The sequence below is a fragment of the Salmo trutta genome, chromosome 38 (genome assembly GCF_901001165.1).
Source record: "Salmo trutta chromosome 38, fSalTru1.1, whole genome shotgun sequence".
Classification (NCBI taxonomy): Eukaryota; Metazoa; Chordata; class Actinopteri; order Salmoniformes; family Salmonidae; genus Salmo; species Salmo trutta.
Window position 1 is genome coordinate 697,495 of NC_042994.1, and position 18,694 is coordinate 716,188.

General features: G+C 41.8%; 3 protein-coding genes across 8 annotated transcripts in view; all 3 read right to left on the minus strand.

The window, feature by feature from the left end:
• LOC115178712 (uncharacterized) overlaps window positions 1-18,694 on the minus strand; it is a 361,651-nt gene that overhangs the window by 108,427 nt on the left and 234,530 nt on the right. The window lies entirely within an intron of this gene.
• On the minus strand, window positions 3,048-5,657 carry LOC115178720 (B-cell receptor CD22-like). Of its 2 annotated transcripts, none has more exons than XM_029740011.1 (6): window positions 5,315-5,657; window positions 4,902-5,165; window positions 4,585-4,675; window positions 4,436-4,490; window positions 4,137-4,347; window positions 3,048-3,155 (listed from the first exon to the last, which is right to left on the minus strand). In XM_029740011.1, exons 1-6 carry the CDS (start codon window positions 5,637-5,639, stop codon window positions 3,100-3,102), a joined length of 1,002 nt encoding a protein of 333 aa, XP_029595871.1. In that variant the 5' UTR covers window positions 5,640-5,657; the 3' UTR covers window positions 3,048-3,099. The 2 variants fall into 2 exon arrangements, with proteins under 2 accessions (XP_029595871.1, XP_029595870.1); XM_029740010.1 differs by having other exon boundaries at window positions 3,048-3,158.
• On the minus strand, window positions 14,955-16,820 carry LOC115178719 (uncharacterized). The gene is made up of 4 exons (XM_029740009.1): window positions 16,641-16,820; window positions 16,017-16,361; window positions 15,636-15,854; window positions 14,955-15,509 (listed from the first exon to the last, which is right to left on the minus strand). Exons 1-4 carry the CDS (start codon window positions 16,693-16,695, stop codon window positions 15,070-15,072), a joined length of 1,059 nt encoding a protein of 352 aa, XP_029595869.1. The 5' UTR covers window positions 16,696-16,820; the 3' UTR covers window positions 14,955-15,069.

Sequence of the window (18,694 nt, forward strand, 5' to 3'; positions counted from 1 at the left end):
TTGTGGGGATGTTTTTCAGTGGCAGGGACTGGGAGACTAGTCAGGATAGAGGGAAAGATGAACAGAGAAAAGTACAGAGAGATCCTTGATGAAAACCAGCTCCAGAGGGCTCAGGACCTTAGACTGGGGCGAAGGTTCAACCTTCCAATAGGACAAGGACCCTAAGCACACAGCCAAGACAATGCAGGAGTGGCTTTCGTGAGAAATCTCTGAATGTCCTTGAGTGGCCCAGCCAGAGCCCAGACTTGAACCTGATCAAATATCTCTGGAGAGACCTGAAAATATCTGTGCAGTGACACTCCCCATCCAACATGACCGAGCTTGAGGGGATCTGCAGATAAGAATGGGAGAAACTCCCTAAATACAGGTGTGCCAAGCTTGTAGCATCATATCCAAGAAGACTCAAGGCTGTAATCGCTGCCAAAGGTGCTTCGAGAAAGTACTGATTAATAAAGGGTCTGAATACTTATGTAAATGTGATATTGCAGTTTGTTGTATTTATGGATTTGCTAAATTTTCTAAAAACCTTTTTTGCTTCATCATTATTGGGTTTTGTGTGGAGATTGATGAGGAAAGAAAACAACTTCATTATTTGGGAATAAGCTTGTCTCATCACAAAACGTGGAAAAAGTCAAGGGGTCTGAATACTTTACGAATGCACTGTAAAATTTTACTGGAACTCAAGTTTGCCGACGTCAGAAATACAACATTTTTCAAATGAAAAATATATTTAAAAAAATGTTAAGGTCCCATTCTTATTCATCATTGTTTCAAAGTCATAACTGACCCTAGATCAGAACTCCTACTCTAAGTTTGAATAGAGTAGTCCTGTGGCTCAGTTGGTACAGCATGATGCATTGGTTCCATTCCTGCTGGGACTTCCCATATGGAAAGTGTATTCAAACATGACTTTAATGACAGTGAATTTGGATAAAAGTGTTTACTAGATGGCATATATTATTATACACTATTATAAACTGGGTAGTTTGGTTCCTGGATGCTAATTGGCTGAAACAGCATTTCAGAAGTCTATACTGTATCAGACAATATACCATGGGTATGACGTAAAAATACTTGTTTACTGTTCTATTTATGTTGTTAACCAGTTTAAAATAAGCCGTGGAACAGTATGTTGGTCATATACCACAAGCACCAGAAGTGCCTTATTGCTATTATAAACTTAACTTCTCGGGGACCCCTTTGAGATACGATCCCGTTAACGAGATTGTTTGACAAGATAGCATGGCGCGAAATTCAAAACAGCAAAAATCGAATAATTTCAATTTCTCAAACATACGACTATTTTACACCATTTTAAAGATACACTTCTCCTTAATGTAACCACATTGTCCAATTTCAAAAAGGCTTTACAGCGAAAGCAAAACATTCGATTATGTTAGGAGAGTACCCTGCCAAAAATAATCACACAGCCATTTTCCAAGTAAGGAGATATGTCACAAAAAACTGAAAACACAGCTAAATGAAGCACTAACCTTTGACGATCTTCATCAGATGACACTCCTAGGACATCATGTTACACAATAAATGTATGTTTTGTTCGATAAAGTTCATATTTATATCCAAAAACAGCATTTTACATTGGAGCGTGATGTTCAGAAAATGTTTAGCCTCCAGAACTTCCGGTGAATGAGCACAAATATTACTGAAATACTCATCATAAACATTGACAAAATACATGACAATTATTTTCAGAATTATAGATACAGTAGTCTTTTATGCAACCGCTGTGGCAGATTTTAAAATAACTTTTCGGCGAAAGCACATTTTTCAATATTCTGAGTACATAGCTCAGCCATCACGGCGAGCTATTCAGACACCCGCCAAGTCCGGGGCAACCTAAACTCAGAATTAGTATTAGAAATATTGTATTACCTTTGCTGATCTTCGTCAGAATGCACTCGCAGGACTGCTACTTCCACAAGAAATTTTGTTTTTGTTCAAAATAATACATATTTATGTCCAAATACCTCTGTTTTGTTCCTGCGTTCAGGTCTCTATCCAAATGCATAACGCGCAAGCGTAATTTGAGACGCAAAAAGTCAAAATGTTCCATTACCGTACTTAGAAGCATGTCAAACGCTGTTTAAAATCAATCTTTATGGTATTTTTAATGTAGAATTGCGATAATATTCCAACCGGACAATAGCGTATTCATTTCAGAAGAAAAATAAGGAAAGGCGCGCTCGCGTGACTGCGCATTTCCAATCCCTTTGTTGCCAGGCAGGCCACTCAGTAACTGAGCTCCTATATTCTGCCCGGTTACTGGATACGGATGAAACAACTTTCGGAGGGCTTTTGACAGCCTTAGGAAGCCTTAGGAAGTGCAACGTGACCCCTAAGTATTTTGTAGTTTCTCTAGGGATTCAAAAGTAGAACTACAATTCTCAGACCTTCCACTTCCTGGTTGAGATTTTCTCAGGTTTTTGCCTGCCATATGAGTTCTGTTTTACTCACAGACACCATTCAAACAGTTTTAGAAACTTCAGAGTGTTTCTTATCCAGATCTACTAATAATATGCATATTCTATTTTCTGGGAAAGAGTAGTAACCAGTTTAATTTGGGTACGTTTTTCATCGGCCGTGAAAATACTGCCCCCTAGCCCTAAGAGGTTTTAAGCAATAAGGCCCGAGGAGGTGTGGTATATGGCCAATATACTACGGCTAAGGGCTGTTCTTATGCACAACGCAACGCGGAGTGCTTGCATGCAGCCCTTAGCCGTGGTATATGGCCACATACAACAAACCCCGAGGTGCCTTATTTTAAACTGGTTACCAATGTACTTAGACCAGTAAATACAAATTTAAATATCCATGGTATACGGTCTGATATACCACGTCTTTCACCTAATCAGCATTCATGGCTCAAACCACCTGGTTTATAATGGTCAATATTCCACACCTCCACAGGCATTATATTACTTAGTTTAAATTTACAGGTCCAGATATACAAGGTTTTTGTCAAACGTGTTCTGTTCAAGTCTTCTTTCTGGGTTTGTTGTGTTCAGTTCTTCTTCGTTCTGGGTTTGTTGTGTTCGGGTCTTCTTGGTTCTGGGTTTGTTGTGTTCGGGTCTTCTTGGTTCAGGGGTTGTTGACTGTACTGTAGAGAACAGAAGAGTCCTCCTCAGCTGCTTGTGCTGCTGAAGAGAGAGAAACAAAAATGAAACAAAGACAGCGTCCCAAATGGTGGCACCCTATAGGGCTCTGTCTAATTTAGTGCACTAAATAGGGAATAGGGTGCCATTTGGAACAGAAGAACAGTTCCTCAAAACCATCATCACATCACTCTCTCAGTATAGACATGTTATAGTAATTGTCCTAAGATGTCAATTTTTGGGTTGATAGTTTGGGTTCATAGTGGTCACTTACATGCAGACCGGACACATCGCATGCGCAAGCATCGCAAAATAAATGTAGAAATCCATGTTATTCAATTATTACACCCACACTGCTTGCGCGCCAATGAGCGTCTGCGAAGCCAAGGGCTAAAATAGAACTCCTTTCTATTTCTGACGCAGATCGCGCTGAAAGTGCTGCCTCTCCCATCTCCTCATTGGTTTATAGAAGCAGGTACCCACGTGCCATCTCCTCATTGGTTATACCCACGTGGGTGATTGAAAGAGTGAACTGTTTTGCCGGTAGTCATGGCAATACTATCAAAGTTTAGATGCAGATCACCATATAAGTTCAAAGATGAAAAAGTCTGGAAGGAGGAGAGATGACTAGAAACGATTCGGTTGACCGTTTTATGTGTGGATTAATTGTCGGAGTAGAGGACCTTGTGCATTTCAGGTAAAATAACAACTCAATGTTTATATCCCATGACAAATTAACTAGCAACAGCAAGCTAGCTAGCTAAATTTCCATACATGTTTAATGCTTTTCGACCTGTCCCGAAATTAATGTCACTGGTTCAGAGTTTGTTTTGATATTTTAACCTGCGTGTCGTGATCGTGTTTGGTGTAGGGGGACAAAATAAATGTATGCACGATAGCGCACGATGCCGCATGCGCGCAGCAGGTTTGGGTTCCGTGTAAGGGTCAACTGTTTTGCTTATTGATGACATCTCCTACAATTAACTGCAGCATGTGAATGACCTTAATGCAGAATATGCTCACCGGGTGGCAGCACTGGGAGGTTGAATTTCAGAGCAGCGTACTGGACATCCTCATCCTCTTTCTGGGGCTGAGGCACTTCCTGGTTTTTGGAGCGAGAGAAGTGGACGCTGGTGTAGTGAACATCATCCTGGTCGTCTGTGTCAGCTGTCTGTGCTGCAGTAGGGGTCATGGCCATGCCTGAGATGTTGTCATACACTGGACAAGAGTCTCCCTGATGGAGAGAGAGGACAGACAACATGAGGAGTGGACATGTTCCACAAAGCATACAAAAACATCACGTCATCTTCTGATGGACTCACCTGTCCATCGTCTGCAGTGCCTTTTGTGTCAGAGGTGGTATTGGAGGCTTTCTTCCTGTTTTGTACATGAATGAATGAATGAATGAATGAATTAATTAATTAATTAATTTATATTCTAAAGTGAAATAATAAACAACAAAAAAACTCACCTGAACCACATGAGTCCAGAGAGACAGAGGATGAGAACCAGAACAACCACTATGATTCCTACAGCTGCAGTCAGAACTGAGGTTTGTTTCCCTATAATAAAATATAGATGATATGAGTACATGGCATGTTCTAATGAACTGAATATTATTATAATAATAATATAGAATATAGAATATCAATGTAATACTTGTTAATACTTGGGGAGTTTATAAGCCAACCTGTAGTTATAAACAAAAGTGTAATAATCCTAAGTATAATTATTAAGATATTTCTTGGAAAGTAATTTTGTATTGAGGTATTAAAGATGGAACTTTACCTGCTAAAATGATCATCAGAGCTGTAGAGTTCATAGATCCTCTTCCATTCTGGGCCTCACAGTAATATTCTCCTCTGTCCTCAGAGCTGATGTTAGTGATACTGTAACTCTGTCCTGATGCTTTTGGTGAGGCTACGTTCTTCTTGTACCAGGTGTATTTGTCCACAGGTGGGTTGGCATCACTGCTGCAGGTCAGAGTCACTGAACTGCCCTCCACTATTTCACCAGAGGGACTGAATGACACTGAGGTATTCTTTGGGCCGTCTGGTGGACAATATGTGACACATTGCTCATACATAGTGCTTTACATGAGGAGCATCATGGAACTTGGACTTATGATTGAAATAAATGAATTATTACTTTAAATATGTGTGATTCTCTGATCAAAAGAAGAGAAGGTTAGGTGTATTTACACTGAATGTCCACAGACACAGAAGAAGAGTTGAGACTCCCATATATACTCTCAGCCTCACAGTAGTATTCTCCACTGTCCTCAGAGCTGATGTTGGTGATGAGGAAGGTGTTTTCAGATCCTGTCAGTGAAGATCCATTCTTCTTGTACCAGGTGTATTTGTCCACAGGTGGGTTGGCATCACTGCTGCAGGTCAGAGTCACTGAACTGCCCTCCAATATTTCACCAGAGGGACTGACTGACACTGAGGTGTTCTTTGGAGCATCTAGTAAAGCAGAATTTTTCAGAGGGTTAGGACTGTTGTATACTACATCAAATGACGTCATGTCAAAAATAAATTATATCTAAAGTCAGAAGACAATCTAAAACTATCACTTACAAAAAACATGAACAAGAATACATTTGGAGATACTTTAGGACTTGAGTGTCTACTAAACTATTCTTCAAGTGTTTGAGGTACTGAACATTCTAACTATAGACATGCATACATCTATGACATTGAGTGTAATTTCTATGTAATGATGAATATTGATAGATAAAGCAGTAATACCCTTCTCATTGATATTAAATGATTGATACTTTCTAAGTAGAATAGTAGTTTAATTCATACTCACACACTGCAGGAGAGTGGAGAGTCTCATGACCTTCAACAGAACAGGAGTAACTATCCGCAGAAGGACCCAACACTACTAGTGTATTACTAGAGTATTGTTGGGAAGTGGGCTCATCGAGACGTTGTCCGTTCTTGTACCAGATGTAGGTGGGGTTGTCAGTCAGAGTACAGGTTGTGATACAGGTCAGTGTCTTCTGTCCCTCTGCAGCAGGAGTCACCTTCACCAGCAGACCTGAAACAATATTTATAAAACCACATACACCTCTGTTAACAGGATAGTTAATTTATTTTCTCCTGTAATTCATTATGATATACTATTGTAAAATAGAGTGTAGTATTACCTGTGACAGTCAGAGTTGTTCCTGGGAAACTATGACCCCATTCAAAGTTGTATGTTTTAAAAGTGAAGCGATACTCAGCTGAGTCCTCCTCTCTCAGATCTGTGATTCTCAGGGTGAAGGGACCTTTGTTTGTTCCAGTGTACTTCACACGACCTGCATACCCTGGGTCTCTGGTTAGGTCTTCAGGGGTTGACTTATCACTTCTAAACCAGAATGTTGATGTGGTGGAATAATAACCAACATAAGTACAGGATATGTCCACTGTTGACCCCTTCAAGGCACAGATTCTCCTCTTGGTGTAAGTCACTCTGTTGCAGCTCTGACCCTGAACACCTGAAACACAGTGACATAACAAGAGGTCAACTGGATTGCATTCTTAGTTATTTCTAGAAACGCTAAATGTCGTAGTTCTAATATTACTTAGTGAAACCAACACAGTTAAATAGTTACAGTTGTACAATGATGTATTAGGGACAGATTGAAATTTACTGGGGGAGAGTTGTCAAACTATTTATTCTGCTTTGAGGAGGGTTGTGTGGTTTTTTGGTGTGCACGGGAGAGGGTTGTGCAATTTTTCCCTGGTTTACATTGACTCTTCTATTCGTATTTTCCCTGTAAACAATGGCTTGACTTACTTTTGATATTGTCCTAATAAAGTTTATAACCATTTGTGAAGGTTTGGTGTTGTGTGGCTGTTATTAAGTTTCAGCTACTGAAGGCCTATGACTTGAATGCAGTGCTCCCCGGCGCTCCTACTGACTCCAAAAGTTGAACTTGAGGTGAGTAAGACTGTTTCTGGCCTACCAGATTTACTCCTATAATCTAACAATAAAATGCTTATCTTTATACAATTTGTTACAGGCTGTTTCTAAGGATATGTGAATGTGGCTCATAGGCCAACATCCATAAAATGTCCGGTAAATTGAAATCTTCCTTGTCATGTAGTCTGGCACCAAAAACTGGCAATGACAGACCCAGCAGACTCGGACCAGCTCCACAACACTGTCTCTATGCATGGAGCCACCATTGGAAGACATTACGAGCTACTCCAGAACCTTATGGAAGGACTCCATACACTGGTGGGAAGCCATGACCAGGGTTTCAAAACATTACTGGAGCAATTCCGTGGACTATCTATCAAGCAGCATGCCACAACGGAGACCTCCCGGACGCACAGTAATCCCCCTCCAAGTGATGATTTTGTACAGCCTACTCTGGCTTCCCGAGAACCCCGCTTACTTCCTCCGGAGCGCTATGCTGGGGATCCTGGAACCAGCCGGGCGTGTCTTTCCCAGTGCTCCCTCATCTTTGACCTGCAGCCGTCTTCGTTCCCTTCGGATTGTTCGAAAATAGCGTATCTGATAACGCTAATGTCTGGAAGGGTGCTCACCTGACTAACGGCGGTTTGGGAGCAACAATCCGTCATTTGCCTTCGTCTGGAGGATTTCATTGCAGAGGTGAGGAAGGTGTTCGATTCTCCAGTGTCCGGGAGAGAGGCGGCCGAAAGCTACTTCGATTACATCAAGACCCCCGTAGTGTGGCAGACTACACAGTAGACTTTCGCACGTTAGCCACCGAGAGTGCCTGAAACCCGGAGTCTCTGTTCGTTACCTTTCTTCATGTATTATCGGAGGAGGTTAAAGACGAGCTCTCAGCTCGGGAGTTACCCCTAGACCTCGGCTCCCTCATAGCTTTAACCATAAGGATTGATGGGCGTCTACGGGAACGCAGGAGGGAGAGGTGGTCTGTTCTCGGCTCCACTTGTTTATCCACGGCTGCTCATTCATCCACGGCTGCCCGACGCCTGCATTAAGCAGGCTTAACTCCAACAGTTGCCTGCACTGTGGTGCTACAGGGCATTACAAATCCAACTGTCCAGTAAAATACCAGACTCATCGGTTCGGTACGAGTACAATGGTGGGCCATGCTGGGAGGTTTTCGACTCCTTTTACTCCTATCCCTTTCCATGTTATCCTGCTCTGGGGTGACAGGTCTAAATCTCTCCGGGCGCTCATTGACTCTGGGGCTGATGAGAGCTTCATGGACGCCACTCTGGTATCTGAGCTGGGTATCTCCACATAACTCCTTTCTGTTGCCTATTTAACCAGTGCACTGGACGGACACTCCATTGGCAGGGTCACTCACAGTACGGTTCCTATTAACCTGTGTGTGTTGGGCAATCACAGTGAGTCCATAAGGTTTCTTGTTATTGAATCTCCCCATGTTCCTATTGTTTTGGGATTTGTATGGCTCCAGAGGCACAACTGGACCACTGGTTCTATCCTGGTCTGGAGCCCGTTCTGAGACTGACATTGCCTTAACTTCTTTGGGATAGGGGGCAGTATTTTCACGGCCGGATAAAAAAGGTACCCGATTTAATCTGGTTACTACTCCTGCCCAGAAACGAGAATATGCATATAATTAGTAGATTCGGATAGAAAACACTCTAAAGTTTCTAAAACTGTTTGAATGGTGTCTGTGAGTATAACAGAACTCATATAGCAGGCAAAAACCTGAGAAGATTCCATACAGGAAGTGCCCTGTCTGACAATTTGTTGTCCTTCTGTTGCATCTCTATCGACATTACAGCATCTCTGCTGTAATGTGACACTTTCTAACTCTTCCATTGGCTCTCAGAAGGTGCCAGAAAGTGGAATGGGGTGTCTGCAGTCTCTGGGCGAAGAACAGCAGGAGAATTTGTGAGTGGTCAGCCTGGGGACAGTGACACTGGAGATGCGCGTCCACAAGGCTACTAAATTTTTTTCTTTCAGCCTTTGAATGAATACAACGTCACCCGGTTGGAATATTGTCGCTATTTTACGAGAAAAATAGCATAAAAATTGATTTTAAACAGCGTTTGACATGCTTCTAAGTACGGTAATGGAATATTTTGAATTTTTTGTCACGAAATGCGCTCGCGCATAACCCTTCAGATAGTGACCTGAACGCACGAACAAAACAGAGCTATTTGAATATAAGTATGGATTATTTGGAACCAAAACAACATTTGTTGTTGAAGTAGAAGTCCTGGGAGTGCATTCTGACGAAGAACAGCAAAGGTAATCCACATTTTCTTATAGTAATTCTGCGTTTAGTGAGCACCAAACTTGGTGGGTGTCAAAATAGCTAGCCTCTGATGGCCGAGCTATCTACTCAGAATATTGCAAAATGTGCTTTCGCCGAAAAGCTATTTTAAAATCTGACATAGCGATTGCATAAAGGAGTTCTGTATCTATAATTCTTAAAATAATTGTTATGTATTTTGTGAACGTATATCATGAGTAATTATTAAATTCACCGGAAGTTTTCGATGGGTATGCTAGTTCTGAACATCACATGCTAATGTAAAAAGCTGATTTTTGATATAAATATGAACTTGATTGAACAAAACATGCATGTATTGTATAACATAATGTCCTAGGAGTGTCATCTGATGAAGATCATCAAAGGTTAGTGCTGCATTTAGCTGTGGTTTGGGTTTATGTGACATATATGCTTGCTTGGAAAATGGCTGTGTGATTATTTGTGTCTATGTACTCTCCTGACATAATCTAATGTTTTGCTTTCGCTGTAAAGCCTTTTTGAAATCGGACAATGTGGTTAGATTAACGAGAGTCTTGTCTTTAAAATGGTGTAAAATAGTCATATGTTTGAAAAATTGAAATTATTGCATTTTTGAGGTTTTGTTTTTCGCGCCACATTCTTCCATTGGATATTTGGCGAGACGTTCCGCTCGCCAAATATCCACATTTAATATCCACATTTAACCCAACCCCTATGATTCAGAGAGGTGCGGAGGGCTGCCTTAATTGACATACATGTCTTCGGCGGCTGTCTACGCTGGACCTGCCCCTCCGGGTGGAGTCTCGTAAACTTTCCCCCGTTTCATTGGTCCTTTCCCCATCTCTAAAGTCCTTAGCCTCTCTGCTGTTTGTCTTCTGTTGCTCCGTACCCACTATATGCATCCCACTTTTCATGTGTCCGAGATGAAGCCTTTGTCTCACAGCCCTTTGTCTCCTGTTTCCAGGCCCACCCCCTCTCCCCATCTCATCGACCGCCATCCGGAGTACATGGTGAGACGCCTCCTGAGTGTTCGACCTCGGGGCAGGGGTTTCCAGTACCTGGTTAACTGGGAGGGTTATGGTCCGGAGGAGAGGTGCTGGGTTCCCGCTAAGGACATCCTGGACCTGGCCCTCATCACCAACTTTCACCGCCGGCACCCCGGTCAACCAGGTATGCGCCCAGGTAGGGCACCAGGTGGTGTCCCTAGAGGGGTGGGGGTACTGTCACACTCTGATCTGTTTCACCTGTCTTCGTGCTTGTCTCCACGTTCTCCAAGTGTCACCCATCTTCCCCATTATCCAATGTGCATTTATACCTGTGTTCTCTGTTTGTCTGTTGCCAGTTCATCTAGTCTTGTCAAGCCTACCAGCGTGTTGTTCGGTACGCCTGTTTTTCCTAGTCCCTGTTTTCTAGTCCTCCCGGTTGCAACCTGTTCTGCCTGCCATGACACTGAGCCCACCTGCCATACCATTCAGTCTGCCATGACCTCGAGCCTGCCTGCCGCCCTGTACCTTTTTTTGACCTGGTTTATGAACTTCTGCCAGAACTCAACCTGACTCTTGCCTGCCCCTTGTCTATTAATACATATTAGAGACTCAAACCATCTGTCTCCTGTGTCTGCATCTGGGTCTCATCCTGTGTCGTTATACTCTGTAATGTGTCTCTATCTATGTATTCTGAACAACAATATAAACCCAACAAGTAAGGTGTTGGTCCCATGTTTCATAAGCTGAAATAAAAGATCCCAGACATTTTCCATTACCACAAACATCTTTTTTTCTCAAATTGTGTACACAAATTTGTTTACATCCCTGTTAGTGAGCATTTCACTTTAGCCAAGATAATCCATCCACCTGACAGGTGTGGCATATGAAGAAGCTGATTAAACAGCATGATCATTATACAGGTGCACCTTGTGCTAGGGACAATAAAAGGCCACTCTAAAATTTGCATTTTTGTAACACAACACACTGCCACAGATGTCTCAAGTTTTGAAGGAGCGTGCAATTGGAATGCTGACTGCAGGAATGTCCACCAGATCTGTGCCAGAAAATGTAATTTTCATTTCTCTGCCAATGTCGTTTAAGAGAATTTGGAAGTATGTCCAACCGGCCTCGGAACTGCAGAACACTTGTAACCACGCCAGCCTAGGACCTCCACATCCGGCTTCTTCACCTGCGGCATCATCTGAGAACAGCCACCTGGACAGCTGATGAAACTGAGGAGTATTTCTGTCTGAAATAAAGACCTTTTGTTAGGAAAACCTCAGTCTGATTGGCTGGGTCTGGCTCCCCAGTAGGTTGGCCTGGCTCCAAAGTGCTTGGGCCTATGCCCTACAAAGCCCACCCATGGCTGTGACCCTGCCCAGTCATGTGAAATCCATAGATTAGGGCCTAATTAATTTATTTAAATTGACTGATTTCCTTATATGAACTGTAACTCAGTAAAATTGTTGAAATTGTTGCATGTTGTATTTATATTTTTGTTCAGTATAATTGTATATGTATTTATGTAAAAAATATGGACCACAATGGAAATAATTCCCCGACTTTATTGTGCAATCCTGATCACTTAAAAAAAAAATATTTTTTTTTTTACTGCCAAATAAAATCAATCAATCAATCCAAACTGTGCAGCGGTAAATCGATGAATGGAAAGAGACATCTGTTACAAAGCAAGTCAAAGTTTAATGACATTAGGAGATTGTCAAGTCAAGCCTTCGATACTGGGTAAGCCTACAAGGTAGGGAGAGATGTATTTTTCTGTTTGTCGAGACTGACATAGTCTATTTATTGTGGTTTTGAAAACGCAAAGCATGAAATTGAAGTGACCGAAGTCGTAATGCTTTTTTATTGGTTGTGTGGTGCATTGGCAAAGAAACCGGTTGGTGGAAAATTTGTTGCATATATTTTGTATATGATCGTAGTGTAATGGAACAGGCAGGCAGGGCGAGCTTGTTTGTGATGGTCGCGAACACTCAAACTTCTGGCCAGTAGCGGATGGTGGCGCCCCTCCTCGGCCGGGCGGGGCTCGGCGGTCGTCGTCGCCGAACTACTAGCTGCCATCGATCCTTGTTTTGTTTCACTTTCGTTTGGTTAGGTCTAGGTAGGCACGCACCTGTTTTGGGTTAGTCATTAGTGGGGGGGTTATTTAGGTTAGCGTAGGATGTATGGTTTTTTGTACGTGATTGTGTTTCTCTGTTTGCTTGCTTGGTGACACTCTGATTTTGTAATTTTCAGTAGTGCGTGTGTTTGCACCAACAGTGTTTTGTCCCCCTGTGTTTGGGGCACCTTGTTTTGTTGTGCGCTTTGATCGCTGTGTTTGGGAAGGCTTGTATTTTTTCCGTTGTGCTTATTAAAGCCACTACCCTGCATCGCAGCTTCCTGCATTTGATTCCTCACCCACTACACACAAGCGTGACATCAGGAGAGTATCCTGCCAAAAATAATCACACAGCCATTTTCAAAGCAAGCATATATGTCACAAAAACGAAAACCACAGCTAAATGCAGCACTAACCTTTGATGATTTTCATCAGATGACACTCCTAGGACATTATGTTATACGATACATGCATGTTTTGTTCAATCAAGTTCATATTTATATCAAAAACCAGCTTTTTACATTAGAATGTGATGTTCAGAACTAGCATACCCACCGCAAACTTCCGATGAATTTACAAAATGACTCATGATAAACGTTCACAAAATACATAACAATTATTTTAAGCATTATAGATACAGAACTCCTTTATGCAATCGCGGTGTCAGATTTTAAAATAGCTTTTCGGCGAAAGCACATTTTGCAATATTCTGAGTACATAGCTCGGCCATCACGGCTAGCTATTTTGACACCCACCAAGTTTGGGACAACCTAAACTCAGAAATACTATTAGAAAAATTGGATTACCTTTGCTGTTCTTCGTCACAATGCACTCCCAGGACTTCTACTTCAACAACAAATGCTGTTTTGGTTCCAAATAATCCATAGTTATATTCAAATAGCTCCGTTTTGTTCGTGCGTTCAGGTCACTATCCGAAGGGTGCGCATTTCATGACAAAAAATGTCTAAATATTCCATTACCGTACTTCGAAGCATGTCAAACGCTGTTTGAAATCAATTGTTAAGCTATTTTTCTCGTAAAATAGCGATAATATTCCAACCGGCGACGTTGTATTCATTCAAAGGCTGAAAGAAAAAAATGGAGTAGTCTCATGACCGCGCATCTCCAGTATCACTGTCCCCAGGCTGACCACTCACAAATTCTCCTGCTGTTCTTCGCCCAGAGACAGCAGACACCCCATTCCACTTTCTGGCGCCTTCTGAGAGCCAATGGGAGCCTTAGGAAATGTCACGTTACAGCTGAGATGCTGTATTTTCAATAGAGATGCAACAGAAGGACAACAAATTGTCAGACAGGGCACTTCCTGTATGGAATCTTCTCAGGTTTTGGCCTGCCGTATGAGTTCTGTTTTACTCTCAGACACCATTCAAACAGTTTTGGAAACTTTAGAGTGTTTTCTATCCAAATCTACTAATTATATGAAAATACTGCCCCCTATCCCAAGCAGGTTAAATAAACACTCACAAACTGCAGGAGAGTGGAGATCCTCATGGCCTTTTACAGCACAAGAGTAGCTGTCTTTACTGTTACTGGACACTGCGTCTTTGTACTGGGTGGAGTTGCTTTCCTCTAGATGTTGTCCGTTCTTGTACCAGATATAGATGGGGTTGGGGTTACTCAGAGTACAGGTGGTGCTACAGGACAGTGTCTTCGACTGTGAACTCCATTTAGGAGTCACCTCCACCTGAGAACCTGAATTAAAGGAGAGCGAAAAAAGCGTATACGGTTCAAAATTGGTGTGAGTTAATTATTAACATCATGACTCTTCAAAACTGTATAATGTGGTATTCAGTGTTACCTGTGACAGTCAGAGTTGTTCCATGGAAGCTGTACCCCCATCTTGCCTCAGCAGTTGTAAATCTGAACTTGTACTCAGTTGAGTCACTCTCTCTCAGGTCTGTGATTCTCAGGGTGGAGTCCTTTTCTGTTTGTCGATGGTATTCCACACGACTTGCATACTCTGGGTCCTGGCTCAGGTCTTTAGGTACACCAGACTCCCATTTGTTGAACCAGGATACTTCTGTGACGTTATGCCAACTGGGATGTGTGTAAAAGCATGATATGTCCACTGTTGACCCTTTCAAAGCACAGATACTCTGATGGGTGTAAGTCACATTCATACAGCTCTCACCCCAAACACCTGAAACAAAATGAAGCTGATCAATTCCTGAAACGATAATGAGAATAGTTTCAAGTGTTTCAGATGTATTGGAAAGGTTCATTTTGAATTGTACATGTACATACATCTATAAAACTGTTTATCATTCCAATGTATATTGTTAAGAATATTGATAGAGAAAGTAATACTGTTCTTATCGGTTCTAAATAATACCACATAAAATACTAGTTTCATTCATACTAACACACTGCAGGAGAGTGGTGATCCTCATAGCCTTCTACAGCACAGGAGTAACTGTCTGAATAATAACTATTGACAGAGTACTTCTGGGAAGTGGGCTCATCTAGACGTTGTCCGTTCTTGTACCAGATGTAGGTGGGGTTACCAGTAAGAGTACAGGTGGTGCTACAGGTCAGTGTCTTCTGTCCCTCTGCAGCAGGAGTCACCTTCACCTGCAGACCTGAAACAATATGTATAAAACCACATACACCTCTGTGTTAACAGGATGGTTCATTTATTTTCTCCTGTAATTCAATATGATTTACAGTTGTATCATACAGTGTAGTATTACCTGTGACAGACAGAGTTGTTCCTGGGAAACTATGACCCCATTCAAAGTTTTGAGTTTTAAAAGGGAAGCGATACTCAGCTGAGTCCTCCTCTCTCAGATCTGTGATTCTCAGGGAGGAGGGACCTTCATATGTTTCACTCTCTCTTCCAGCGTACTCCACACGACCTGCATACCCTGGGTCTCTGGTTAGGTCCTCAGGTGTCAACTTATTAGTCCAACTAGCACTCTGTTTAGGACTAAACCAAAGTGATGATTTGACTCTATTATAACCAACATAAGTACAGGATATGGCCACTGTTGACCCCTTCAAGACACAGATTCTCCTCTTGGTGTAAGTTACTCTGTTGCAGTCCTGACCCTGAACACCTGAAACACAGTGACATAACAAGAGGACAACTGGATTATATTCTCAGTTCTTTCTAGAAATGCTACAAGTTCTCAAATGACAAAATGAAACCAACACACAGTATAATGTATTAAATTCACACTCACACACTGCAGGAGAGTGGAGATCCTCCTGGCCTTTTACAGCACAGGAATAACCATCAATGTAGTTGCTGGAGACTGAGCTTTTGTACTGGGGGGAGGTGCTCTCATCTAGATGTTGTCCGTTCTTGTACCAGATGTAGGTGGGGTTGTCAGTCAGAGTACAGGTGGTGCTACAGGTCAGTGTCTTATCCTGATGTCCACCAGTCACCTTCACCTGAAGACCTGGAGAAAAAACAATATCACTGTAAATCCCTTTATCACTGACTTATCACTCTAATACAAAGATGGAAGAAATACTATGTTATACAGACTACTATACATACACACCACAACAATTGTCCAGAACTAATTGGAATTCAAAAGAAAAGCTAATTTTTACTGTACCTGTGACAGACAGAGTGACTCCAGGACTTCCAGTATATGTCCCTCCTTCCTGATCTGTTAATAATCTGAACTTGTACGTAGCTGAGTCTTTCTCTCTCAGGTCTGTGATTGTCAGGGTGTGACCATTCTTCTTATCCCCATGATACTCCACATGACCTGCATTCTCTGGGTCCTGACCTAGATCTTCAGTTTCTACACCAGTCTCCCATTTAGTGAACCAGAGGGTTGTTCTGACTGTACCACTGGGATATGTGTAAGAGCAGGTCAGGTCAACTGTTGACCCCCTCAAGGCACAGATACTCTGAGGGGTGTATGTCACACTCCAGCCATCCTGACCCATTACAACTGAAACCCACAGTCACACAACACAAGGGTATCACAATTAAGCCAAAATGGCTCACAAAAGCAGAAGTTTGTGTCCACATTTTGTTGCCATAGTTGCTGAGTTGAGTGTGAATGGAAACCACAGATAAGCATCTCTCAATGAGGAGTGAAAGACAACTATATAAAGTGAAGTAGATACGCCAAACAGAACAGCAGAATAACATTATGACTCTTAACCTTTTAGACATGTTTGTAAATTGAAACACAGGGCAACTAAAACAGTTGTGAAAGGGGCCATACCTGCCACAGACCAGAAAAAGACCACCAACATACTTCCTGCTTGTCTCAAAGCCATTGTTGCATCTCCCACCCTGCAGTCTTAGAAACATAAACAACAACTCACTAGCTGGTGAAATACAACATACATCATCATCATCAACAACAATCACTTCCTGAACAGATCTGTAGATCTGCTGTACTGTTAACACATTTTTCCACCTTGATTGTTCTGAAGCTGTTTTATTCTCAAAACCCCAAATATAGGATGATAAACGTTCAATCCTCTATGGTCCTTCAAGCTGTACAGCAGCCTAAAGACTGACCACCAGGTTCAATGATATCTCCTATCCCCAAGCTGTGAGGATAAACAGCAAGTGACTCACACACCGACATACGCACTCACGAACACACACACATACATGCACACACACACACACACACACACACTACAGCGTTACACTGAGCATGTCGTGTTCCACCTGGTTAATCATGTCATCCCGATGTAACTCTATTTCCTGATTTGCATTGTTGGTTAAGGGCTTGTAAGTAAGCAGTTCACGGTAAGGTCTACACCTGTTGTATTTGGCGCATGTGACAAATAACATTTGATTTGATTAGATCAGCACTCCTACACTGACACTTATTGAATACTGGCCCTGATGTAACAACCAAAACACAGCTCAAAACATAACAAGAAGTAAAGGATACATTACCCTCAAGTCTATGACTTATGACTAAATACAAATAACTAAAAACAATATTTCAAGATTTTGTCAAGAGTACTAACAGAGTGAAGTGAAGAGGAGAGGTCTGTACTGTAAGTCAACTTACTAACAGTGCATGGGAGTACTGTGGTTCATACATATTTAAAGTAGTCAGGGCACAGGTAGGTGATGCAGAAATCCTTCCTCCTTAAGACATTAACATGTACAATGACCAGACCAGCACATCAGAAAGGGGAGGTTAGTGTATAAGAGTGGGTCATACACTTCCAAATGATAGACCTTACACTTCTTTAAATACAGAACCATGTAAACCATTTGTTCACTATTCTATTTGGAATGTTTATAATAACTTAGAGGGGCAAGGCAACACATTCTGAGTTCTATATGTAACAAGTCAAAGTTTAATTTACATGTGGTCAGTTCCATGATATCATTCATTCTATTCTACTAATCAATTCAATGTACACTCCTCCTCACCTACAAAAGTGTCCAGTGTTCTAGACCTCTCCCTGCTGGCATCTCAATATTACGGCACCATCTTAATAATAATTTCCTTAATAATGTTTGGCTAAAAACAACATAACAAACTGGAAACAAATCACAAAAAATGGTGAAGCACAAGACTGGCTAGCCTATCTGTAAATAGCCCATCCAACTACCGCATCCCCACACTGTTATCTATTTTTGCTCCTTTGCACCCCAGTATCTCTACTTGTACACTCGTCTTCTGCACATCTATAAATGCAGTGTTTAATTTCTGTATTGTAATTATTTCGCCACTATGGCAGATTTATTGCCTTACCTTCATTATCCTACCTCATTTGCACACAGTGTATATAGACTTTTTCTACTGTATTATTAACTGTATGTTTGTTTATTCCATGTGTAACTCTGTGTTGTTGTTTGTGTTGCACTGCTTTGCTTTATCTTGGCCAGGTCGCAGTTGTAAATGAGAACTTGTTCTCAACTAGCCTACCTGGTTAAATAAAGGTGAAATAAAAAATAAAAAATATATAAAAAAATTGACGAAGTCACATTTAAGGATACAAACACTGATGTCTGCAGTAGTATAACTTGCCACTATCGTATGTGATATATGTGGCAGGGACTCTAGACAATCACAGATTATAAATGGGAAACCAGCCACATCGCGGACACCGACGTCTTGCTACCTGAGAAGCTAAACACCTTCTTCGCCAGCTTTGAGGATATCTCAGTGTCGCCGACACGGGCCGCTCCCAAAAACTATGAGCTCTCATTCTACGTGGCCGACGTGAGTAAGAGATTTAAGAATTTTAACCCTCACAAGGCTGCTGGCCCAGACGGTATCCCTAGCCGGGTCCTCAGAGC